General features: G+C 45.2%; 1 protein-coding gene across 1 annotated transcript; it reads left to right on the top strand.

Annotated features, from left to right (window-relative positions):
- Positions 1-44: 44 nt before the first annotated feature.
- N4BP3 (NEDD4 binding protein 3) lies at positions 45-27162 on the top strand. The gene is made up of 5 exons (XM_056866904.1): positions 45-87; positions 20358-20792; positions 22756-23292; positions 25209-25466; positions 26583-27162. Exons 2-5 carry the CDS (start codon positions 20388-20390, stop codon positions 27150-27152), a joined length of 1770 nt encoding a protein of 589 aa, XP_056722882.1. The 5' UTR covers positions 45-87; positions 20358-20387; the 3' UTR covers positions 27153-27162.
- Positions 27163-27568: the final 406 nt, after the last annotated feature.

The following is a 27568-nucleotide window of genomic DNA, read 5'->3' as shown; positions in this document are numbered from 1 at the left end:
CGCCGAGGGGCTGCGGGCGGAGGTAGAAGAGCCGAGTCTAGTCTAATCTAGTCTGTCCGGAGATCGGGGCTGCAGGCAGCAAACATGGTGAGTCAGAGCTGGCCGCCGCGCTCGTCTGGGAAGATTTGTTGGGTCCTGCTTCTTTGGGGATCTGTCCAGCCGTCTGGGGAGGGAGGGAGAGGGGCGTTCTTTGTTCCCGGCTCTTTTCGGACCCCGCCAGCATTCCTTCCCCCCTTCCCCCGAGCCCCCTTATTTTCTTCGCACGTGGTTTCTAGGTCGTCTCCAAAGGCAGCCCCGAGCAGCGCCATTCCCGCGGTGGACCGGGATGGGCTTTAGTGGGTTCTCTGGTTCGGACGAGCACCGAGTGACATATTCGATGTTGTGGGAAGTTTCGAACTTGAGGTTTGTCCTGAGTGCTTGAGCCGAGCCTGGTGTGGCAATGCCGTTTCAGGCGATCGAGAGAAGTCGCTCCCCGTCGCCTTAGCGTCTTGGGATGGCGAAAGGACGGCTGGGTTGCAGACTGCCCACCCAGCAAAGGTGAAATAGCAAGAGAGAACCTAGAGTTGGGTTTACATTACGATGCTCTGGTGGGGGAAATTTTTTTTTAAAAAAAATCTTCCTGCGAGGGCGATTTTTTATTGGAACTGCGCAAGAAAAGATTCGACGTGTGCAGGGGTAGCCAATTTGCTTGGGAACTTCTTTTCATGCAGAGGCTGCCTCCTAGAGAATTTTGTATTATGACATTCATTCTGGGATAGTTTTCTAATTAGCCGTAGATCTGGATAAACCGGAACACGTTGTAGTTTTGTGTGTGTGTTTGCCTGCCTGGGCGCTCTCTCTTTCCCCTTTGGGCTTATCAAGTAGAAAATGAGCTAGTGGCATTACATAGTCTCTTGCTGTCAAACACCCTGATAACTTACCCCCAGTGAATATGAGTTTGCCACACTTATAGGGTTAAACAGGTTCTTTCTTACTGGTACCACATGAGTGCAAAACATTTTTGATACAGGAGTTGTTTCCCCCTCTCACACTGAAAGCTGCTTTAGTGAGGAGTGTGCTTTCAATAGAGGGTGGGAACCCAAGATCATTTAGCAAGGATTAATGATCTCTTTATAGTCCCTATAACTCTTTTGCACTTAAAATCAAGGTGGTTGAAGACAGTCAGAAGGTAAACTTTTTAAATTCGTTTAATTCATATTCCGTGCAGTTTGCAAACCATAATCCACTTTAGGCGGCTGTTTGCATGGAACCAAGGCGTGTCTGTTGTTCTCGATCAATTAATCTGGAATCTTCTGCTCTGTGTATGCTGGCTCTGTTGTATGTAATCCCTTCCTCCACCTCTTCCTCTGGTATTTGGTATTCACAATGGACCATGAAGACCATCATCTCATTCCATTATGGCACCCTTCATATCATAGGACAACAAATTCCACTCATGGCCTCCTTTTGTGTGACCCTTAAGTATCAGTATGGTTCAGTAGAATAAATGAAGCCAACATTCTGCTATTCTTCTAACCGTCTTGTTAGAAAATATCTCCCTAAACGAGTGTGAAATATCCCAGGACAATTTTTGTCCTCCCCCAGAAGAGCTCTTTACATTTAATTATATGGTAGGGTCCTACATTAACCGGTGATTAGCTTGGTTCCTGGCCTCATTTTTGTGTGTGATCCTCTTCAGAACTCATCATTACAAATTTTTATTTTGTGCTCCATAAGCGACAAGGCAAGTGTCCATCCCGACTTGCTCATGTGGGACAATGTAGTTCTCCTTATTTATGTTTAACTCATACCCTGCCCTATCCCAGAGGCTCAGGATGAGTAACAATGCATTTTAAAAATATAGTACGGTACAATAAGCTTGCTACTTGCTTAATCTCAGCCACCAATGCTTAATCTTAGCCACCAATTTTAAAAGCCTAAATTCTATTCTCTCAAAATACATTCAGCCAAGAGCTATAATGAGCCTTCAGGGAAAAGTAATTTCACAACCTCTGTTATCATCTGCAAGGAAGGCCTTCATGTGTATCCTTAGTGATATATGAATGCAAGGTACGTTTTGTCAGTTGCAGGGATCATGATGGAACACAGCATACAAGCAGACATTAGCATCATTTAGGATTTTATAGGTGAAAATCAGCAATGCTAATTGTATCAGAGTAGGTGGTATAAATTGTGAAACACTTGTGAAAGAGGCTCCATTGCTTGCCCGTCATATAAGACATTAAATTCCACAGCTGCTGTAGTCTCTGTAGTCTTCAAAAGCAGCCCCTCCACAGAGTGCAGTATAGTAGACATGAAGTGACAAAGGTGTAAATGATGATTGGCCTTGTCTGAAGAGAAAGGATGGCAGCTTTCTCTCCAAATGGAAAAAATAAAGTCTCAGTACTGCTTAGATGCAGCAATGGGTTCAGGAGCATACCAGGGCTGTGCATTCTAGTAATCTGCAAAGGGAGAACTTCCATCATTGGCAGGTGTCTTCTCCATCTGGATTATAGTAGCTGACAATTATTCTTTGTGTTGTCTGGAATCTGTTTCAGTTAACTTGTGTCAATCCATGGGACCTGAAAGGGAAATTGAGCTGAGTACTATCAGCATACTGAAGGCACCTGTTTCCAGATCTTCACTCAACAGCCACATATGTAGTTGAATATAGAAGCGATAAAATGGAGCCCCAAAGAATTCCATAAGGAATATCCAGAACAGGTGACAGGCACCCACTACGGCCCTCTGGGTCCCCTTGGCATGTACCGACAGTCCAACAAGTACACTGCCACAGTCTACCCTCAATTTCTTGTTATCAACAGTATTGAGACATTGCGCTGGAGGGAACAGCAAGGTCAAGTAGTGAAGCAAGGAACATCTGCCCACCAGTAAGCACACCCCTAGCCCCACCCCCTGGATCAAGCTACACAATCCAGACCACAATGTGCCTGAAGCAAAGAGTGGGTGCACTGCAAAAATAGAGTGGGATGATTCATACTGCAAGCCAAGCCCCACACTGCAGGGGAACATCAAAGCATCAGGCTCACTGATCACTGGGGAGAAATTCCCAGCCCCAAATATAGTGATTAGTCAAATCATCGAGCAATGCCGCAAGCAAAGTCTTAGTACTATAACCCAGATCAAAAATGAAATTGGCTTAGGTTCAAAAAAACATTTATGTTTCATTACCATAATTTACACACCTTTTGGGTGGTTCATGTCAAGGTATTTCCTTAATCTCAACCAGGTTTTATTTGGTATGTGTTTGCAGAAATGGTTCCAGAATATTAGTGGAACAACAGAGGTTGAAATAAGGTTTACTAGAGAATTTACTAAGGTTTACTTGGCAAGAGAATCCAAGCTAAGTTTGTGGGGCTATAAACTCAAATAAGAGCTCTAGGATGCTTGAATGTGTGTTGGTTTCGGGAGATCACCTTTCTGCTTCTGCAAGGAGTCACCAGACAAACCAAGACAAGTCCATTTTGTTTTGGCCTTTTTGTATGATCCAATGCATAAAACAGCAAGTAAGTTACAGGCAGAAGGGAGGAAAGGCAGCATGGTATAGCCTGATCGCTTCAGACCTCAGAAGCTAAGCAGGGTCGGTACTTGGAAGGGAGGCTACCAAGGAAGACTCTGCAGAGGAAGGTGACAGAAAACCATCTCTGCTTCTCACTTGCCTTGAAAGCCCCTTGCTGGGGTCACCATATGTCGGCTATGACTTGAGAGCACTTTACTCAAACAAGTTTCAGACAGGTGATGACACTTTTTCCTGTAAGAAAGGTTTTGATGTGCTGAACTATAAATATTTTTGCAGATGTGTCGATATTTTACTATTTTCATCTCCATAGTCGATATAATGGCAGGGAATAGGCTGTGTCGGTCCAAGCCTGGATCATAAACATATTATTGCTATCCAAGAATATATTCTGCAAATCAATTACAAGAAAATATCTTAACCTGGGGGAAATTGTGTAGTTTGTGTGCTTTAACTGAGATCTGATTTCTTGCAGTATTGAAAATGTCTGTGGCAAAGGACTGCATGAGGGAAAGTATGGATGTCTGAAAAGAACATAACTAAAGGTCATGCGTTGCACACAAGCTCCACACCTACTCACCCCCTGGGTTGCTGGCACTTATTGCTTATACTCCTTGAGATCTGTCTCTACAATCTTGAAACATTATTTTAAAAGAAAAGCTGTGATTTTTAAGAAACCAAGGGTGTTATATTCCGTGTGGCATTCTGCAAGCACAACATCTGAGGATGGAGCATAACTCAACAGTACTAGAATCAGTGCTTTACATGAAGAAGGTTCCATGTTGAATCTCTGGCGTTGGCATCAGAAAGGATCTCAGGATGTCATTCTCTACAAGATCTTGGAGGGTGCCTATCAGGCAAAAAAGAGTAGACGAGACAATGCTTGGCTATAGAGGCCTGTGATCTGACTGACCCAGTGTAATGCTGTAGAAAAGAGCAAGAGTTCAGTAGCACCTTAAAGACTAACAAAATGTCTGGCTTTTGTGAGCCACAGCTCTCTTCTTCAGATACAGCTAGAATGTCAGTATAATGCAGTTTCATATATTATGACTCCAAATAATTTCTAGTGTTTACAAAATTCTTTACATGGGATTTCAAATCAGCGGTTCCCTCCTCTGGTTTTTTTTTTTAACTAAGCTGTGTAAATGCATGCACCTGAACTTATATACAGTATATACCAGTGATGGCGAACCTTTTAGAGACCGAGTGCCCAAACTGCAACTGAAAACCCACTTATTTATTGCCGAGTGCCAATGCAACAATTTAACCTGAATACCACCCCCAGAGGGGGCCCAGAGGGAGAGGCTAGGGTTGCCAAGTTCCTCTTTGCCATGAGTGGGAGGTTTTTGGGGTGGCTCCTGAGGAGGGCGGGGTTTGGGGAAGGACTTCAGTGTCATAGAGTCCAATTGCCAAAGTGCAATTGCCAAACTGCACGCCCCTCCGCCCGCACAGACCCGGAAGGCGCCGGAGAAGCCGCTGGAGGGAAAGAAGGAAGGAAGGAAGGAAGGAAAGAAGGGAAGGGAGGGGGAAAGGGAAGGAAGGGAGGGAGAGAAAGAAAGAAAAAGAGAAAGGGAGATAGAAATGGAGAGAGGGAGAGAAAGAAAAGTAGGTAAAGAAAAGGACAGAGGGAGACAGAGAAAGAAAGAGGCCATTTATGCATGGGAGGTTTTGCCTTGGATTTGCCACTCTCCAGATGCACATTTTCCCCATCCGGATTCTCAAAACTCTGCATGGGGACTTACTGATTAGTTTTGACAATTTGGATGGGGAAAATGTGCATCTGGAGAGTGGCAAATCCAAAGCAAAACCTCCCATGCTTGAATGGCCAGAGACAGAAAAGCCTTCCTGCTTTCTCTCTCTCTCTCTCTCTCTCTCACACACACACACACACACAGCCCAGCATAAGATCTCTCCCCCTGCCCCTCCGCTCCATTCCGGCGCGCACGCACACACACCCCTGCTTCCTCTCAGGGAGGCTCCTGTGCTGGTGGGGTGGCCATCTTCTTCCCGCTCCCCAGACATGCGGTGGTGGAGCCGGTGGGGGTGGGCCGGGGCCGCTGGAACCTGCCTGGGCCACTCGCGCGTCCCCCGGAGCCCCTGGGAGGTCCAAAGAAGGCAGGACGGAACCCCAAGCCCCCTTTTCTGTAAACCCCCTGACCCTCCTCCTCCTCTTCTTCCTCCCTCGGCCAGCCCGAAGAAAGTCCTTCTCTCCCTCCCCCAGTCCCTAAGGAGAGCTGGACTTTGCAGAGCCTCCCCGGCCCTGCTTGCCGCGCCAAGGAAGGAGTCCAGGAAGAGCCACCCGCCCAGATCCGGTCCATGCTGGCCGCCGAGGAGGAGGCGAGGCCGATGCCCTTTCCCGCTCCGGGCTCCCTCAGCCCCACGCCATGCCGTCCTGGAGGCGCTGTGCCACGAGGCGGGGGAGGGAGTGGCCGGGCCCCGCGGGGTGCTTGGGTGGGGGGCGGCCCATCAAGGAAGGGGCTTAAGAGGCGGCGAGGGCGGCCACCGGCTTCGGCCGCGGCAGCGGGGCCAAGCGGAGAGGCCTGAGGAAGCAGCGGCCGGCGGCTGAGAGCAACGCCCCCGTCCGCCCCCGTCCATGCTGCCTCCTTGCTAGCTCGGCGCACGCCCCTCCCCTCGCCACCCCTTCCTGGAGTCGGACTTCCAGTTCTGCCAGCTGGGTGGCGGGGAGTGCAGGGAAGGCGGCAGTGGGCTTTGAACCACTCCAGCCCCCGCCGCCCAGCTGAGCCGCGCGTGCCGGCAGAGAGGGCTACGTGTGCCAGAGTTGGCACGCGTGCCATAGGTTCGCCAACACGGGTATATACCATCTTAGTCTTTATCCTGTAACTCTGAATTGTATGGGTCAAAAAAGCATGGTTATAGAATTCTGGTTGTAGAAAATGATGTTTTTACTACAGTTTTGTGGCAATTAAGGATAAATATCTGGTGTGTGTGGTGTCTTTTTGGTTGTTCTCATGCTGAAGGGAGTTTTCTGGACAGTTGGGGCTGCCAGGGACACCAGGACATGTGCACACAAGCATCAGTATGAATGAGATTTGGGTATTTGTGAAACCTCTGTCGACTGTTTGAGTAGTTGTTTAGATACATGCCTTCTCTTTCTGAAAGGGAACTGATCAAGGCAGAGACAAGTCTGAGAATACTCATACTCAAAGGAATGTCTGGGGTTTGCTTCTGACCTTGCATGCTCTGAGCGTGGTCTGCCCTATCTGCCTGGGGGTGTCACAAGATGCTTCCTGTAAAATTGCTATTTTTAGAATGAGAAGGATACCGGAAACAGTAGCTATTTCCTTCTGTCTGTCAAGGCTATCATGTGAAGAGTGCCCCCTACACATCAAGATCTAAAACATAAGCCCTGCACTAAAAAGGGATCATTGTGTACATAGTTACCAGGCTAATGCAATAAATCTCCCAGGGAAGAAAACCGAGAAGGGAGATAGATACATAACTGGCAAGTAACTTTATTACTCTATCAAGATGCAGAATAGAAAGGAAGGGAGCAATAACTCAGTAGTACAAGATAGCAAAACTGACAGATTTACTTTTGTATGGTCTTAGTGTACCGACAGAGAGATTTACTTTTGCATGGTCTTAGTGTACCGACAGAGAGATTTACTTTTGCATGGTCTTAGTGTTCCATTGTACTATTTTAAGCTAAATGGCTTTTAAACCAGATCGTGTTCCTCCCACTTGGCTAGTCTAGAAAAACCAACTCAAAGAGAACAGATAGGTGATGAGTTGCTCAGAGAGGAAATAAAAGGTGTGTGTATGCATTGCTAAGTGCTGTCAAGTCGCTTCCGACTTATGGTGACCCTATGAATTAATGTCCTCCAAAATGTCCTATCGTTAACAGCCTTGCTCAGGTCTTGCAGACTGAGGGCCATGGCTTCCTTTATAGAGTCAATCCATCTCATTCTTGGTTTTCCTCTTTTCCTGCTGCCTTCAACTTTTCCTAGCGTTATTATCTTTACCAGTGGCTCTTGTCTTCTCGTATTGTAACCCAAGTATGGTAGCCTCAGTTTAGTCATTTTAGCTTCTAGGGAGAGTTCAGGCTTTATTTGATCTAGAACCCACTTATTTGTCTTTTTGGTGTCCACAGTATCTGTAAAACTCTCCTCCAGCACCACATTTCAAAGGAATCTACCATCTTATTGTCTGCTTTCTTCATTGTCCATCACACCCATACATAGTAATAGGAAATACTATGGCATGAATTAACTTGATCTTGGTTGCCAGTGACACATCGTTACACTTAAGAATCTTTTCTAGCTCCTTCATGGCTGCCCTTCCCAGTCTCAACCCCCTTCTGTTTTCTTGGTTGCAGTCTCCAATTTAAATTCCTCGTCATCAACCTTAAAGTTGAGTAATTCCCCAGTAGTCATTACTTTTGTCTTCTTGATGTTCAGCTGTAGCCCTGCTTTGGCACTTTCTGCTTTACAGCGCATTCCTGAGAAGCGCTGGCGGCCGCACCCAAAGGCCTTTGGAGGCCGGCACAAGGGCCCACAGCGCCAGCGTGCAGTGCCAGATGCCAGTCTCTGGCTGCTGGTAGACGCCGACGAAGCCTGCCACCCGGGGGGCGGAGCCACCATTAGGCGGCCTCCTAAGCCGTTATGGCTTGGGAACGCCCCCTTTTATTTTCTTCCCGGGTGGAGGAAATGACTACCACCTTCAGTGGTAGTCATTTCAAGTTTTAACTATTTTCTGCCAGTAATGTGGTGTCATCTGCGTATCTCAAATTGTTAATGTTCCTCCCATCAGTTTTCACTCCACCTTCATCTAAATCTAATTCAGCTTTCTTTAAGATATGTTCTGAATATAGATTGAAGAGACAGAGAGATAAAATACATCTTTGTCTGATACCTTTGCCAATTGAAAGCCATTCTGTTTCTGCATATTCTATGCTAACAGTAGCCTCTTGTCCAGAGTATAGGTTGCACATCAAAACAATCAGATGCTGTGGCACACCCATTTCCTTTAAAACCAGCCATAACTTTTCATGTTCCTCACAATCCAAAGCTTTGCTGTAATCTACGAAACACAAGCTGGTTTTCTTCTTAAATTCTCTCATATACTCAAGTAACCAACTTAAATTTGTAATATGATCTCTACTAGTGCCTCTTCCTTTTCTGAATCCAGCTTGAACATCTAGCATTTCTCATTCCATATATGGTAACAGTCTTTGCTGCAAGATTTTGAGCATCACTTTACTCGCATGATAAATTAATGTGATGGTCTGATAGTTGCTGCAGTCTTTGACATCTTTTTTTGGAATTGGAATGTAAATCGACCGTTCCCAGTCTGGGGGCCATTGTTTTGTTTTCCATATTTGTTGGCACATTATTGTCAAGATTTTGATGGACTCAATTTCTGTGGCTTCGAATAGCTCTATTGATATCCCATCTGCTCCTGGTGATTTGTTTCTCCCAATTGCTCTCAGTACAGCTTTCACTTCACTTTCTAAACTGTAGGTTCTTCTTCAAAAGATACTTCTTGGAAGGAGTCTGGTAGTCTCTTGCTTTGAAAACCCTACGAGATTGCCATAAGTCAGCTGCAACTTGATGGCACTTTACACACAACTAAAAGGTGCAGTGAGATAAACAGGGAAGGATCTTCAGATAAGAAGGGAGGAATCATTAGTAGGGGGATGCTACAAAAAAGCTGGTTGACAATAGGACAGACTGACAGAGAATAGGGAATAGAGAAGCTAAGAGGGAGTGGTTAGGAAGATGTGGAGGGTCAAATTTGGGAAGGGAGGCAGAACATAAGCATGAAAAAACATACTCTGTCTTGAAGTTCAGTGATTTCATGCTCATGATGATGAAAGAAGGTTCAGGAGGAGAACCAACCACCAGATTTGGGGGCAGGGGAGTAGAATTCTGTGATTTGAGCAGAGGAAGAAGGAGCAGAGCCAGCTACAAAAATAGAGGGCTTTACTTGCCCTTCTTATGCACCTGGATTTACCTGGGCGTAAATAGGGGAAGCACTGCTACTGGCTGAATTTGGTGCAGAACTAGGATCTGCAATGGCATTGGGCCAAAATTGCAGTGTCCTGCTGCCCACTGAACACATGAAGCTGCCTTATACTGAGGCTGTTACCACACTTGTATTTCCAGCAATGTATTAAGAGTTTGAAAACGTTTTAAAAAATACTGTTCGCGCTTTGTTTGGCCCCTTTAGCTGTGAAGACGTTTTCCAACCATTTATAAGCCGTAGTATCCAAAAACCCTTTTAAAGCGGTGTTTTTTTATAACATTTTCAAACTCTTAATACATCGCTGGGAATACAAAGTGCGGTAATCCCCTGAGTCAGTATTGTCTACTCAGACGGGCAGCGGCTCTCCAGGGTCTCAGGCAGAGGTCTTTCACATCACCTGCTTGCCTGGTTCCTTTAACTGGAGATGCCAGGGATTGAACCTGGGACCCTCTGCATGCCAAGCAGCTCTACAAACTGAGCCACAGCCCCTCCCCCTAATTGCTGAGTTGCACTGTGATGTGGTTCTACTTTAGAATCCAAGACCCCATTGGTGCGAGAATCGGGATCTGAGCTGTCAAAGGCCACTTGTAAGGGGGTTTACCAGAGAGGGGTCCCTAGGTGATGTAATGGAGATGTGTCCAGTTGCAGATGATTGAACTAGCTTGGGTGGCCAGCAAGACTCAGACCTGCTGACAATGGCCAGGAGATGGGCCGATGGCCCTTCCTGGGCTCTTCATTGAGATACCAGGGAAGTCTGTACTGTGAGGAAGATTCTGAGAACATTGGTTATTATCCTGCAAACCTGGGTTATTACTCATAGCCATGGGTGTGAGGAGCTTTGAAGGGTCACACAAAAGAGCCTTGATTAATGTTTCCCTGGAGCTTTCAGGCTGCTAGGCTACTTCCTCCTAAAAGCGCCTGGAAAAGTACATGCCTTAATTGAGAGACTCTGATTCAACCATGCCACTGAATCCTGAAAGCCAGAGGATCTTTGGGGTGCCAAGAGATGTGGCTCTCGTGTGTGTGTGTGATTTGGGTACCATGGGGAGGCAACATTTGGCACAACGACCCAATCTGTGTACACTGCATATAAATGTAGCAAAATATAGAAGCATGAAATCATTGTACATAATATGCAGATATTGTGCTTATTCCTACATGGAAGTGTTTCTGCGTTGGGGAAGCATATTATCTGAAGTGGCCCTTGAAAACAAGTATTAGATGGCCTACTATTAACATCATCTCAGGCTGTGCCTCAGGGGACACGCTAACCTTAGAAACGAGGGTTGCCAGCTCCAGGTTGGGAAATACATAGAGATTTTAGGAATGGAGCATGAGGAGGGCAGGGTTTGGAGAGGGGAGGGACTTCAATGCCATAGAGTCCAATGGCCAAAGTGGCCATTTTCTCCAGGTGAACTGATCTCTATTGGCTGGAGATCAGTTGTTATAGCAGGAGATCTCCATCCACCACCTGGAGGTTGGCAACCCTACCAGAAACCCAGGCTAGTGGGTACATTGGCAAAGATTACTGCTTTAAAGAATTTATACTAATTACTGCTTTAAAGAATTTATACCAATAGGTGGGTGAGAAGGGAGTGGTATGTGAAGTTTGTGCTGGCTGGCTGTTGTATTGACTAGAAACCTAGACACTTTTTTTTTTTTTTTAAGGTTGACTTTCTCAGGAGAGAGCGAGCAAGAGTTTCATGTCCCAAAAATATTTTGCTTATAGCGCATGAAATTATTGGGCTGGTCAGGTATATAGTTTTCAGTCTTTGGTGACAGGAAGCTTATACCCCTGCATAGATATGTGGTATAGCATTTGGAATACTGTGTAAGGTTCTGGTTGCCCATCTCAGAAAGGATATAGAGCTGGAAAAGCTGTAGGAAAGGATAACTGAAATGTTCAACGGGTTGGATCCCTTTCCTAAAGGTTTCAGTTTGGGGGTTTTCAGTTTAGCATCATGATCAATGTTTATAAAATTGTACATAGTGGAGAAAGAGAACTTTGTGTCCCTCTCCCAAAATATTAGTAATTGGGGGTGCCCAGTAAAATTATAGGGCAGTAGTTTCCAGACCAACAAAAGAAAGTACTTCTTCATACAGCATATAATTAATCTGCAGAATGTGCACGGCTCCAGGATATAATGATGGCCATTAGCAAAATGTCTCTAAAAGGGATCAGGCAAATTCATGGTAAAAAGGCTGCAGATGATAAAAGCAGGAAAACTGGGCCACCCACAGACAAGGTAGGACTCAGGAGACTCCCTAGGTATGTAGAAAAATGACCTTGTAAATTAATCACACACACACTCTCACACACACAAAAAACCTGTCCCTGATGAGGATTGAAAATGCTTCAGGAGCCTGGAATCTCAAGAACAGCTGTCGGTTAAAAAAAGGGAGGGGTAGAAAAATTATCCTGTTCAAACCCCTGACAATCCAGGAGGGGGACATCTTGAAGGATGGGATGGGATTTCCAAAGTGATCACTCCCTCCCATAAGCCCTTCCAGGCGCCACCTTCTCAATGGCTATTAAGTGGAACCTCCATGTTCAGAGGTATATTATCTCTGAATATCATTGCTGGGTGGGCCAACAAAATGGAAAAGCTTTGGCCTCTGTTCCCTTGCTTGTTTGCCTACTGGGAGCTGGTTAGTCCTCATAGGAAACAAGATGCTGGACCAGATTGAGCATTGGTCTGACTGCTTAGGGCTCTTCTTATGTCATTGACCGCTGAGCAGGAACATTCCTGCTTAGCCAATGTCAAATGTGCCTCTTGATTCTAGCATCAGTAGTGGCTTGCTTACCCTCTTCCATGTGATTGGTTCTGAAATGCCTGTTTGTCTTATAGTCCAATGATAGACAACCAGGAGAAGGTTAAGCAACAGTTCTTTATTTAGCTAAACACAGACCTGGGGTGAAAAAACCACAGATAAAATGCAGGGTTACTCACCAGAGAACAAAGCATAGGATTGAGTCTTTATACCACAGGATCGGGGGATGGCATTTGCCTTACATGGTAGTATTTCGTATAATAAAGAACCAGTAAACATTAGTAGCATCTTCTAATAAATTAACATACCCCATGAGAATGGCCCGAGGGCGTAGCATAGGATAATGTCTTGTTTTTCTCATTAGGAAACGAAACTTTACTTTCTTGCAGGTGCATTAACTCAGACCTGTCATTTTCAAGGTCTTACCGACCTCTAAGCAGTGCACTCTGCTGGCAATTCATAATAGGGATTGCCAACTTATTCAAACTCTCTATTTGAGTGTACATGTGTGTGTATATATAATATAATTACTACATGCCTTTATATAATCAGCCATTACAGTTCCACTTGGACCTTGCCTCCTGCTCTTTCCTGTAGCTTCTGTTTGTGTGTGCCCCATGTAGTGCTTCTGGGCCCTAAACTGCAAATAGCTTTAGGCGCTACATGGAAGCTCTGAAAAGAGTATGCACAAGTGAGTTACTTATCCTCTTTCCGTGCTTCTTGGACTGGGTAGTATCCAGAGCTGCAAACTATGCATAGGGAGATGTATGAGCAGGGTGCAAAACTAAATTCCAGTGCTTGGACACATGGAAAGAAGATGTGCAAATTGCTTCTACATTGTTTTTTTTAACAGTATGGGTAACAGTCAAGTCTTTGCTTGCTTCCTGGCCTAGTTTTGAACCTGGTTAATTTACCTGCCTTTCATGCACCAGTGTTTCTTTTAGCCCTGTTTACTTGTAAGCGCTATCCAAAATCTATCTTTTCGCTTCATTAGACCACAGATATGTCCAGTTCTTTGGCTTACTACTGTTAATACATATACCATGTCAGTATATGTAGATCTTGAAAGGAGATACCAGTTTCAATGAATTATGTGGCAAAATCAGGTTTTAGTCATGATATGATTGGTGCCTGTGGTTAGGGCAGAAGGTCTTTAATAGCGGGGAACAAGTTCCTAGCCCTGATTCTTGTCGCAGATAATATCTGTATAGGACCAGTCACTTTAGTTTAGACTCCTGTCTCTGTTCATGACAGCCTCTGGGGTTTCAAAGGGAGGTGCAAAACTAATACATGGTGCACAGTCTGAGATAATGTGCCTCAAAAAGGCAGTACCCCCATTTTCCATAATATGATGGAATTCAGCCCTGAGGTATGAAGAAGTAATTATTTTCTTCTAGCAACGTAACACCAATTATTCTTGCTCTACTTACCATTTATAGAGCTAATTCACAGTGGGTAGCCGTGTTAGTCTGTCTGCAGTAGTAGAAAAGGGCAAGAGTCCAGTAGCACCTTAAAGACTCACAAAAATATTTTCTGGTAGGGTATGAGCTTTCGTGAGCCATAGCTCACTTCTTCAGATACAGCTCGAATGTGAATCCATCTGTCTTTAAGTAGAGGAGAGTGAATTCAGACAAGCATTAGTATGTAAATGTGAATAGCAGGCGTGATGGGATTAGGTGTGGTATGCAGAAGAGTCTGTGATGTCCAGGGGAGAGATGGGTGTGGAGAAATCAGCATTGGTAATGAGCCATGAATGCAAGGTCTTTATTCAGCCCAGGTAAATGCATTGACTTTAGTTTGAATATCAACTGTAATTCAGCAGTTTCCAATCTGTAATTCAGATTGGAAAGAGAAACTGCTGAATTACAGTTGCATTGACTTTAGTTTGAATATCAACTGTAATTCAGCAGTTTCTCTTTCCAATCTGAATTACAGATTGGAAACTGCTGAATTACAGTTGATATTCAAACTAAAGTCAATGCATTTACCTGGGCTGAATAAAGACCTTGCATTCATGGCTCATTACCAATGCTGATTTCTCCACACCCATCTCTCCCCTGGACATCACAGACTCTTCTGCATACCACACCTAATCCCATCACGCCTGCTATTCACATTTACATACTGTTAACATTTACATACTAATGCTTGTCTGAATTCACTCTCCTCTACTTAAAGACTGATGGATTCACATTCGAGCTGTATCTGAAGAAGTGAGCTGTGGCTCACGAAAGCTCATACCCTACCAGAAAATATTTTTGTTAAGTCTTTAAGGTGCTACTGGACTCTTGCCCTTTTCTACATTTATAGAGTTGTCCAATTTTAACTTTAAATCTTGGCTAATCCACAAATATAATCTATGTCAGAGATGTTCGTTGATCAGTTACAAAGAATGTGGATGACAGTGTCCTTCAATCATGTTGGAATTAACCAGCTTTCCCTTAAAGGCCATTTGTTTTCATGTTATGAGAAAGGAAAGATCTTAAGCAATTCTTTCTCCCAAGATTGAGTTTATGAAACTATTAATGCTGTGGCAAACTGTTCCAGTCATTCAGTGCATGTTCTACATCACTTTCTTTTTTGTAGTTTCCTTTTTCTGTCATGCACCCTATTCTAATTCTGCCACGATTTTATCAGTGCCAGACTTTTCCACACAGGAGTTGAACTGCTTGTTAAATGGAGTGTCTTCTTCTACCACAAGGTGCTTTCGGTCTGTATGTTTTTATTCTGCCCTTTCCGCAAGGAGCTAAAGGGTACACAAGTCTTCTCCTCTCCCATTTTATCCTCACAACAATCCTGTGTGTTAGGTTAGGCAGAGAGAGAGAAAGAGTTGTCCAATACTGCGAATTTCATAGCAATGTGAAGATATGAACTCAACGCTCTAACCACTGGCTTCTAAGGCTTCCCATGCTGCATCAAAAACTCTTTATCCCATTATGGGTGTTGCGATAAGTCGGGAAAGAGATTTAGAACTAAAGAAGTAGTATATGAAAACAAATGCCTTTGAGTTATAACTTTGTATGGATGAGTAGCATGGCCCATAGGCAAAGTGGAAGAAAAGATACCTGAGGCTTTCTCTTAGGGAAGAATGCATGAAGTGAGTTTGGGAGGAAGGAAAGCCAGTGAAGAAATAGAAGGGAAGAGAACTGCTGAAGAAAGAAGAAGAAGCAATTAAGTATGATAGAGCCCATCCTTTCAGTGGTATAGAAAAAGTGATTATATAAATACCTCAAAGACGTCTGAAGGAATGTGATGTTGTATAAGATTAGGAACATCTTTCACCCTGATTTCGATAGTCCAGGATAGCCCTATCTCATCAGATCTTGGAAGCCAAATAAGGCTCGCCTTAGTTAGTATTTGCATGGGCGACCACTGAGGAATATCAGGTTAGCTGCATAGAGGCAGGCAGGGGCAAATCACCTCTGAATGTCTCCTACCTTGAAAGCCCTATAGGGTTGTCATAAATTTGCTGTGAAATGACAGCAAAAACAAAAAAAATTCTTCAAGGTGTGATTGAATGGAATCTAAAGGGGAAAAGAGGAAATGGACAACCCAGATATATCAGCATAAAGCAAATTAAAGACAAAAAAGGTGGAGACAAGAGTGTGGACCTGAAAAGGTTTGAGAAGATTGGGTCTCCAACAATTCACAATCTGTAGCCTAGAGCAGAGGTTCCCAACCAAGGGTACACATACCCGCAAGGGGTATGAACCAGAACATTTAGGGGTACACAAAAAAATTGAATAATGGCAGGAAAAGGCATTTGAAATAACAGCAACTATATTAATTACAAACATTTTGGTAATATGAAGGGTACAATTTATGGAAATGGGCTGCAACAGAGTACACAAGTGAAAAAAGGTTGGCAACCACTGGACTAGAGAAGGAAATGGAGATCTGGCAGAGGTGGACCTCTGTCCTTGTAGGACTAGAAAGCTGTGAATAAACTTGCATATAGTGTGTCACTACTCAGATGTGTCCTGAACAGGGAACCTCAGTCCAACCACCCCAAATCCCTGTTTTTGGCTGTCTTCAGCTCCACAGTGGACTTCCACTGCTAATTCTGAGTTGTCAGCTGTAAGCAGAGCATGGATTCCCTCTGCTACTTTCATTTCTCTGAAGGCTCTGCACCATTGGCTGTTGAGAAGAGGAACTTGGATCCTGTGAAGGGCAATGACAGTACAGGGCCAGAGTTGTCAAACAGGTCTTACTCAATGTCTGTATATGTGGCAGCAATTAAAAGATAATCATTTTCATCTGTGTTTATTTACATCACAATCACACATATTGTTGGAAGTCAAGGCAACTTCCTGGGGTGTAACTCCCCTCTCCAAGCTAGGGAAGCTTCAAGAGCCAGTGGGGCTTGGCAGTGTGTAGGAATTTGGGTCATCAATTCCCCTAGGAATTGAAATACCTAGTGAAATACACCATCCTAACCTGCCACTGCTGCTACAGGGTCCTCATAATGTTTTGCTGCCCTCCCCTACCATGGATTGAAGATCCAGATATGTGGAGCAAAAGGGAACAGCTCTTACTCTTCTTACTCAGCTTCATCAACATCTGCTAAAACTAGGCTGGCTCTCTGCCACGGGCCTACTTGGTATAGACTATATTATCAACATGTGTGGGAACATTAAGCTGTGTGGAGGACTGCTGCCATGGCAACCTTCCCCTTTGGGACTACCTTGAGCCTGGCTACTTGACATGACTGAAATAGGATTATTGGCTTCTGTAGGAAGGAATGTAGACTTTTGGGTTCTGTTCTCAGTATCACCACTGACTTTTAAAAAGTGTGTACACATATTGCCAAAGCTCTTTATCATTGTCTGGCTTCTTATGGCATTGTCCTGACCAAAAGCTATTGGGTTAGTTAATTAGCTAATAATTAACTGTACAAACTTTAGAGAAATTGGTTTGTATCCTGTGCACTGTTTCTGCAGGCTGCATAAGGCTTTCTGCCCCCAGGGCATAACTATTGCGACTCCCCCTCCTGTCACAGCCCCAAATGCTCCCTGAAATCCTTGGGGTCTCCTCTCCCTCAGGAGCAGGATTTCAAGGAACATTGCAGGTTGCTGTGGGAGGAGGGAACGGGAAAAGGCATGCTTTGTGGGTGAAAGTACTTATGCCTGCGGAAACTCTGTGCGGGATTCAACCCATCGTCTTGCAAGGCCAGAGCATGCAATTTGGCAGCAAGCTCCTTTAGAATAGAGATTCCAAAGATACTTTGCAGTACCAGCAGTTACTATTCTTGTTGCTTGGTGCAATTCAGAAAATGAATCTTCATTTGGTGACAATGGCGATTCCCATTTGGTTGCACTGAGATTAGCTTCTTAGCATCCCCAATGTGCTTCTTGTATCAACTAGCCTGTCTGTTGCAGGACCGTCCTGCCATTTAACCCTGTTCATGCTGCAAGCTCGGTTATTGTCAACTCACATCTGACTTATGGTGACCCCTTGTGGGGTTTTCAAGGCAAGAGACGTTGAGAGGTGGTTTGCCATTGCCTGCCTCCACGTCATGACTTTGAAATTCCTTGAAGGTCTCCCATCCAAATACTTGCAAGAGTCAACCCTGTCTAGTTTCTGAGATCTGACGAGATCAGGCTAGCCTGGGCTACCCAGGTCAGGGCAAAGCTCATTTTTACACATTACTAATTTATGTCCCAAGAAGGAATAAGAGCAGAATGGTGCTAGACCCTGTGCCCTGGGCTCCTAAATTCAGCACTAAATTGATATTGTGTGTTCTCCAAAGTCCTCTGGCAAGGAAGAGGAAGGGGGCCATGTCTGTCCTTCACCTGGAAGCAGCTCCCTCCTAGCAATGCTGAGTATTGCTAACTTTCACACCTGCTCAGGAAATGGTGCAGTTTTGTCGTCTTGGGTTCCAATGATCCTTTCCTGTTGCCTCCAGATCAGCTGTCCGTGTGTCCCCTTCTCCTCTTGTTAGCATCTGTTTCCAGTTTAGCTGCCTGGAACATTACCTACTGAAGGGAAACTCTGCTTCATCAGAATGGACTGGTGCCAGGAAACATATTTCAGTTCTTGCCCAGACTACTTCCTCCCACCAAATAGTTAGGTCTTTACTTAGAAGAATGTAGTGGACAGTTATTCCTTATGGAGGCAGCCCCCAGTGTGGCACCAACGTTGTCCTGCTTCCTGGGCCTTTTCACAATCCTTCCATATACTCTTTCCAATTCCGTTATTTCTCTGTGTTCTCATTTGCTCCATTCACATTCCCTCTTTTTCTCCTCTTCCTTTGTCACCTTTCACATGCCTTTCTTCCCCCTTTTCCTTCCCCAGCCACTTCCCATGGCGTTTGGGCTGTCGTTACATCTTAAAAGGTAATGGGCACTGGAGCTCACAGCTTGCTCCCTTTGCCTTTGTTAAGGGCATGTATTTGCTTGAACAGCTTCATCAGCACCAGATAAGGTGAGTGAGGGACTCCTCTTACAAGAAGTGAAAATACTAGTAAGACTGGGGAGATACATCATGACCTCAAAGGTTTCTTGTCCCTCTATAAAAACTTAAATTTCCCAACAACATTTATTTCAAACTTTAATGTATGAAGCCTCTCCATGGCAGCTATTTTGGGGTGGAACCCACAACCCTTCCTCAAAATTTCAAAAGTGTCCACAAGCTCAACAAAGTTGGGTACCCAGACATATGGCATGGCAAAGGGGAAAGGTAGTAGCCAAACAGCAGTTCATACTACTTGTTCTGTTAGTTTTATTGGCATTTAGATTTAATATTTGTCTGGGTCTCGTCCTGGAAAACATATATGGGAGGCTGGCAATAGTTCTCAGCTGTGGAAATCTCAAGCTTATCCTGTCCCAGTCAAGGCAGTGGATGTTGTTTCAATGAATGCAGAGAAAGTGTTTTCTGTAATCATAAGGTTACGTGGCATCTTCTCATACATATGTGTAATGATTGGGAGAGCTTGTGTCTAAGCTGTGTGATGTAGGCCAGGGTAGCAGCAGAGTTCTTCATATATTCTGGAATAGCTATATCATAGCGAAAACACGTCATTCACCAGATGGACAGCTTTAGGATCTCTCTCTATGGGGAAAAAAGGAAATTCCACAAACAGCACGAGACTTTGAGCTCAGAACAGTGGAGCTGAAATGGAAAAGAGATCATAATCTAGATACTTTTCTCTGCTTTTCATTCTGCTAACTAGCTGAACATCAAGCTGAATACTTAACTGGGTTTTAACTAAGATAAAGCCCTGTCCTTTAGAAGATGGTAGAAAGCCAAGGTTGAATCCTGGACAGGAGCTTCATTACTTACCATGGTACTACTACACATGTCAGTCCCAATTCTTCTGCCTCATTCTGACTGGCCAGTTTAACTACAAAAGACAACAGTGGCAGAGACCTACGTGCGAGTCTGACTGCAAGAAGCCAAGTGAGCTAGGAAACATTGCTGGTGATTGTCATCACCTACCCCTGGAACCCATGTCAAGGAACAAAAGGTTGTCTCCCTATCTAGAGCAGCTCAAGAGCTGTTTTGGGACTCAAGACAAGGAAATGACCTTTGTGGGACCTGAATAGAGACGACCCAGTGGTTGCACAAGTAATGCTGGTCTGAAAGCTGCTAAACTCTTCCTTGGCTTCCTAGTATACATTTATTTTGGTTTCTTGCCCAATTGCCTGAGGCAGGGGGAGGAGATGGATATGGGAATCAGCTGGTCATGGGAAGTGAGCAACTTATTTTGGCTTTTGTGGGGAGCAGGGCTGGGTGTATTGCAGCTCCATGCTGGGAGTTGCTTTTACTGGGTGAGACATCTTTTGCACTTGAATTTTGCTCTGGCTGGGTGGTTAAAACAGCAAATGAGATTCAGAAGTAAGGCCCCAAGTTTTTCATGCATTGCAATAACAGTGCTCTTCTGTTGGTGATCTCAGCTGTCAGAATTTGAGGTTGAGGAGGACTGCTTGTTTTGCTAGGATGATGGACAGCATTGACCGGTGATAGAATTTCACTTCCAGGAATTGGTTAGGTCAGATTTTTTAGCCTGATCTCCTCAGGGACTGGTGGGAAGAAATTATCGATAACTTTTTTTTGTGAGTGTGTATTTGACTTCTTTTGACAGCACTGGAACCCCATTTGTCTCTAAATCTCCATGGCAACAGCACAGGCCTCTCATATGACCTGTGACCCTATCAATTGTCTCCCTGAACCAAACTCTCTGGACTCTGAGCTTGACACCGACTACAACATGGGCAGTGTGGGCAGCCTGGTGGAGAAGCAAGATTTCTCACAAGCTACACTGGGAGGTCTGCGAGGGATGCGCCAGCCGGATGGGTTGCTGCGGAAAGGAATGTCACAGCGTGAAGTTTTTGGCTACTTACATGGAGGAAAGAGAGATGCTCGGGCTGAGAAAAAGCACCAGTCATCTGGCGGAGGCTTTAAACGGGATTATGAGAGTGACCGGGAGAATCAGTCTCCTGAGCGGTATTTCCGGGACAATCAACGCGGGGCGGATTTTTCCAAGAGCTCTCTGCCTGAGCGTGGACGCTTTGATAAGGTGAGGGAGATGGTGGTGTGGAAATAGTAAGGAAAGAAGTGTTTCTTGACAGAGCGATCAGAAGGAATATGGACAAAAGTGTATTTTGGCCATTTTGCCATTGGTCTATTATGTTGGCTATCTAGTAGCTATACAGCATTTCTGGGTTTATGGATTGTTAAAGCATAAAGCCTCTAGCTTCATAGAGAGCCCAGCAGTGTGTGATGTTGGCATGCTGGAGCAGCCCTATGTTCTAAAATTGCATTAGAGCAATGGGAAAAGCTAAAGGACAAATGAATTGGGTACGGCTGCTTTAGAGCAGACTCGGCTGACAGACCCTGCAGCTTATCTGGCCCACAGCCAGTTTCACGTAGCCCCTACTAGCTCAAAGGTGGACCATCACATGAATCGATAGCTGTGTACAAATGGTCACTTTGAAGCTAGTGGTACCATGCGACCTTCCCAGTATAGATGGGAGAGCTATCCCAAAGTTATCTGCATTACTAAAGAGGACCTTAGGGGTGTTTCTCTAGTCCAGTACTGAGGACTGACTGGCTCACTCAGAAGCAATGTGTGACTTTACTATGCTGTGTTTAGTATGTGTATCACACCACTTCCCAAGTAAGTCCTGAGGAAGTAGTACAAGTCAAGCTTAATGCAGTGTGCCTGAGAGTTGGATGCTACTTCTGAGTTGGCCAGCTACCTCTCTGTCACTGAAATAGGGAGAGACAACCCAGGCCTTTGGAGTGGTACAGACGGCTCTGTGGCATCTCTCCACCACTGGGAAGGATGGTGGGGGGGAGTTGCCTGGCTAAAAGTGTGCGGCTGTCCTCGATAAGTGCCAGGGATTTTTCAGCCCCTAGCCCCGGCCTGGGGGAACTCCCTTCCTAGTGACATCAGGGCCCTGTGGGACCTGAAAAGGTTCCATAGGGCCTGTCAGACAGAGTTATTCCACTAGGCCTACAATTGAGGGCAGCTGCAGATTGTCATCTCTGCTGGCCTCCCTACCTCCTGCCTTAGTTTCCCCAATTATGTGGGGGCTGTGACTGCTCTGCCGTGCCTCAGTGATTTTATATTAATTAAGCACCATCTGGTTTATTTATTAATATTGTTATATGGTTTTAATAGTTTTTAATGTAAGATGTTTTATTATCTTATTGTATTTTTGTTCCTGTTACCCGCCCTGAGCCTGGCCTTGGCTGGGAATTGAGGGCGGGATACAAGTCCAAAATAAATAAATAAACACAGCATCTCTCATGGTGCTGCTGGCTAGGCAGCAAGAAGTAATGGTATTAAAGCTGTTACAAATGCATACCGCACAGTTTCTGTCCCTTTCGGCATGAGAGAAACAATTTCCTCTGGGATGTCTTCTCCTTTCACATTGGGGCTGCTCTCCAGCTTCTTCACTCTGGGGGTGGGATTATTCCTGGTAAACTGTTTCAGAGGGTGAGATTGGGCCTTTGGCCTGGTGGCCATCCCAGCTTTAGCAAGTTCTGTGCTACCTTCAGCAGCTGAAAGAGATTAATATAAGTTAGGGGAACAGACGTTGGATGAGTAGGCCAACATTACAACCTCTGGTAGGAATATTGTTGATCTCCTCTTCAGTTACTGAAGGGCAGTTAAATTGAAGAGGGCAAAGATGTATTCTTTGCTGCTCCAGAGGACAAGATTAGATCTAATGGGTTGAAGTTACAGAAGGGTAGATTTCAGTTGAACATTAGGAGAAAATTCCTAATGGTAAAGGTGATTTGATAATGTAACTAGGGGTTAAGTGGGCTCTCCCACAATGGAAGCCCTTTAAACAAAGGATGGATAACCATCTGCCAGGAAAGCTCTATCTTAGAAATTCTTGTACTGAGCAGGAAGCTGGAGTAGATGTCCCATAAGGCCCCTTCCAACTCCAGAACATTATGATTCCTCCCGTTCTTGCAATGCTAAGTGACACTAGGGTGAGGCATTTGCTAATGGCTTTTGTGCTTTCCAGTGTCGGATCAGGCCCTCAGCCTTCAAGGTGATGTCTGGGAAGAGCTTCTTGTCCATGCAGGGACTGTCGTCGTCCAAAGGGCAGAAGCTGTCGAAGAGCAATGGGAGTCTGCATACACTCTTGACACAGAGCAGCACTGGCAGCGCCTCGCAACGCGGCCCACTGCGCAGCCATTTGCTGCACACCATCAGCCTGGATGAAGGCTCCAACTCCATCCAAAGCTTTCCCACGTACAACCCTCGCTTCAAACCAGCCCCAAGCCAGTTCAGTGCTTCTGTAGGCCACATCAATCACATTGGTGGTTCCTTAGACAGGGCCTCAAGAGGGCCGCGGGATCCTTTGGCTGTAGAGAAAGCACCATTGTCCTGCAAGAGTTTGAGCCGGCTGCAGAGTTCTGGAGAACCACCTCCTCCTTATGAGCCCACATACTCACTGGAAGATGTAGTAAAGCAGCTTGAGGACCGGCTGAGTGAGAAGGGCATGGAACTCCGCCAGCTTACAAGGAACTTAAATATGAACAATGACCCCTTTGCACAGGTAAGTGACATTCCCGCACAGTGGTCACTGGGGTCCCCATTCCTTATTTTGCCTCTGCTTTATCTTCCATTTTTAAAGCTCTCCATCCCTAACTTTCATCACGGTCATTCATGCTGCCCTTTTCCAAACTTATAAATAGCCTTTTGCCTGGCTGCCTGTGATGAATAAGAATTGCCCTAAGGCAACCAAGCTGGGAAGCTTTGTGTATTTGGGAGAATTGTGGTTTTTTCTTTTTTAGCTTTCAGTACCACAGATTACTAACATGGACATGTGTGGGCAGGTGGGCTAATAAAAATGTCTGTGGGCTCCTCCTCCATGCCTGCTTTCCACTCCAGGAAACATTTCCAGTAAAAAATATTTGTGGGCTTAGTCTGCTTTTCATTCCACTCCCATCCTGAGCCACTTTCAGTTTCTTGTATATAATCCACATTGGGAGTCCCTTGAATGCTGTACAATAAGATGTGTGTGACTCTCCTAAGTAGTTTATGGTCGCCTGTGAATCAGTGGGTGGGAAGAGCAGCATGTGCTGCCAATGGCGTTTTTCGGGGCCACATTCCCCTCTGTGCAGCCAAGTGCATACCTGTTAATGCATGCCGTACCTTTACTGGCAAATCTTCACGAGGGAAGGTCAGGTTGTAAAATAACCTTCCAAATACGTTCACATACTTGGTACTAGCTCGCAGATGCTTACTGTTCAGCCTACCCACGCAAACACCTCTATGATTCATTTGTATGGCCACAAAGGAAGACATTTTGGAAAGTATTTCAGCCTAGTTGCCTAGTGGCAATTTGTATTCCCTAAGTTCTTTCAACCTACCCATATGTCTGTCAGCTTTTATCTACCTCTCCTTCCAAGGTACTCAGGTATGCATATATGGTTCTCCCTCCCATGTGAGGCTGAGAAAGGTGAATGGCCCAAGGTTACCAAAGTCAGTTTCAGGTCTGGAGGTTTGAACCGGGGTCTCCCAGGTCCTAGTTCGAACCTCTAACCACTACACAACACTAGTTAATGATGTTTCATCCCCCTTTTTGTTTTGTTTTAAAAGCCCTCTTTTTTTGCTGATGTGTGTACAATGAGGCAAAGGAAAGAACTGTGGAGGTTATAGTCTGGAACTATATATCAAGCTACTACTGCTGCCAGGGTGTGCCTTCTCTCTGTCAAGGGACAATTAGCAGAACATGAAACCCCTGTAGACGTGAGCTGTGGTCCCAGATTTAACTTGACAGTTCTGATTATTCTTCCCCTTGCAGTGATCCTGGCCTGTGGTTTACTCCTCCACCCTTGAACAGATGGGAAGTAGCATCACATTAATATGGGAAAGCTGCTCCTTTTCCATTTTAAATAGGCATTCAGAAATCTATCATACATATATAAGGCTAATTATAAACAACTCGCTTGTTCTGAAACAGGCCATAGTACTTCTAGCCTGGTCCTGTCTGAAGTACTGCTGTTTAAGGTTGCTAGGGATTAAGCCTGGGACTTTCAGCACACAGAATAGGCTGCCTACCCTACAGCGTGGTATAGTGGTTAAGAGCGGTGGTTTGGAGTGGTGGACTCTGATCTGGAGAACCGGGTTTGATTCCCCATTCCTCCACATGAAGCCAGCTGGGTGACCTTGGGCTAGTCACAGTTCTCTTAGAGCTCTCTCAGCCCCACCTACCTCACAGCGTGTCTGTTGTGGGGAGGGGAAGGGAAGGTGATTGTAAGCCAGTTTGATTCTTTCTTAAGTGGTAGAGAAAGTCGGCATATAAAAACCAACTCCTCTTCTTCTTTCTTTAGAGGAGTGGATTTGCCTTCCATGGAAGGCCTGGGCTTTATGGGGTAGGAGAGCTCTCTCATTGAGTAGCACCCTTGATTTTCCAATGGAGCATGGCCTTCCATTCCTCCTCCATAATTTTCTTGTTGGTTTGTATAGATGTTTGAAGACAAACAGCGACTGTGGATGGAGGAGCTGGAGGAACTGAAGCAGATGTACGTGGCCAAGTTGCAGCAAGTAACACAACAGGCCCAGCGCAGCCAGCGGGCGCTTCAGCTGCAGCTCTATAAGGCGCAGCAAGAAAAGAAGCGGCTGCAGGAAGAGCTGGAGCTTCAACAGAGTCAGTATGAAGAGATGAGGCAACGGCAGCAGCAGGCAGAGCGCCTCAGTCCCAAGCTGGAAGAGACCAAGTGGGAGGTAAGGAGAAAGAGAATTTGCAAAAGGACCGGCACCCCACCCCGACTTAGTCCTTCTCCGTTGTGATTCTGGCTCTTGGTGGTTTCTACAAGCAAAAAGGAGTGGGGTAGGGGGTGGGGGAACCAAAAGCATACGAACGAACAAAGCCAACGAGATGCAGAATTCTTTAATGGAAAATTCTCCATTCCTCTACATGTTTCATGGATCTACCCATTCCGTATGTTTCATGTATCATAGGGAATGTTTCATATATATTTTTTGCATCGTTCAGTCACAGCTGACTTATGGTGACCCCATAGGGTTTTCAAGGCAAGAGACGTTTGGAGGTGGTTTGCCATTGCCTGCTTGCACATCACAACCCTGGTATTCCTTGGAAGTTGCCCATCCAACTACTTACCAGGGCTGACTCTGCTTAGCTTCTGAGATCTGATGAGATCAGGCTAGTTTCATAGGAACACAAAATGTTCTTTCATAGACACTGAACCAAATTTGTTTGATTTTCTTAGGGAAATGGACCTGCCCTTCAGGAATGTTTAAGGTTATTATATGATTATATTACTATAAGAGTTTGGGAAACTGTTAATTTTTTTAAATTTTGTAGATTCCCCAGGTAAAGATTAATGGGAAAAGATAGAGTTTAGAATTTTGTATTAAATAACTGCTTTGCATTTTGTGGATCTCTCCTAAACATAACTTATATTTATTTAAGACCTTTATATTCTGCCTCTCAACAAAGTTTTTGAGATTATGCATGGGTCTGCTGATTTCCACATTGCCCCCATCTAAGAGTGCAGGCGGGTTGTCAGTGATCATGGACTAGCTTCAGTTAATTAGTTTAATTAGGTGACTGGGAAAGGGACTGGGGCTACTGTTCATGACTTACTCAACTAAGGAACCAGGTTTCAAATGCACAGTCACAGTGAAGTCTCCCTGAGCCTTTTCCCCATTTCTCTTCTTTTCTAAGAGTTCTAATTGTTGTTTCATTGACTTTAGTGTGGCCACAACTCTGGTGTTCAGAAATATTCCAACTTCCCAACTTTTGCAGCTTCAATGGATCATCAGTACTCCCTCTTTAGCCAAGTTCCCTATTCTCACCTGAATGTAATCTTTTGACAGGTTTGTCAGAAGACTGCAGAGATTTCGTTGCTCAAACAGCAAATCCGAGATACCCAGGAGGAGATGACCCAGAAACTAGGTGAGATCTTCAGCTTGAAGTCCCAACTGCGGGAGGCCCGAACAGAGCTGCAAGTCAAGGACTCGCAACTGGTGCAATTGGGGGACTCTTTCCAACCATTGCCGGAGCATGGTTCTCCCCTTCCTCCACGGGACTCCCCAATGCAAGCATGCCAGGACTTTTTGGGGTGTGAAACGGATGACTCCAAGTGCAGGGGGATGCAGGGGGAGAATGCAGAAGGCCCAGAGTGGCTATGGGCAGAGCTACTGCGGGAGAGGCGCCAGGCTCAGCTGCGGGCGGCAAACTTTGAGCAGGAGCGAAAAACCTGGCAACAGGAGAAAGAGAAAGTCTTGCGCTATCAGCGGGAGATTCAGGCCAGCTACATGGAGATGTATCACCGGAACCAGGCCCTGGAGAGGCAGCTCAGTGAATTCCGACAGCTCCAAACTGAACCCAGAGGTATCAACTCGGACTTACCTTGGATCGAGAGAGTTGAGTCCTCAAAGATCTGAACAGACTATTTGGTAGATGCCTGTGCTGGCGCTGCAAAAGGCTGGAGAGGCCACACAGGAAGTTGTTAAACTAAGGGGTTTGTCAGTCTGGCCCAGAAATTTCCTCTTGTAGCAAACATAGGCATTGGCCTCTGTTTCTGTAACCATTAGCATTATGGATTTTGCAGACTGTTGTGATGCCAGGACTTTATTCCAAGGATGACATCTGGCCCTTTTAGCCCTGTTGCCTCCTGTCTTGGAGGGCAGGATACTTTCCTGCTGGGTCCCCTCTTGTGCTCACATTGGCACTACCTGTCAGAATGGAAGATCTGTTATTGTGGGATTCACATGGCCATGACTGAGGGCCGTGGCCACCGTTGGGAAAAACACCTGATGGGAAAAACTAATGAGGAATGTTTATGGGGTTGTACCACCCT

This window comes from Euleptes europaea, chromosome 1 (genome assembly GCF_029931775.1).
Source record: "Euleptes europaea isolate rEulEur1 chromosome 1, rEulEur1.hap1, whole genome shotgun sequence".
Classification (NCBI taxonomy): Eukaryota; Metazoa; Chordata; class Lepidosauria; order Squamata; family Sphaerodactylidae; genus Euleptes; species Euleptes europaea.
Note: the sequence above shows the minus strand (reverse complement) of the source record. Positions and strands in the feature narration are given on the sequence as shown.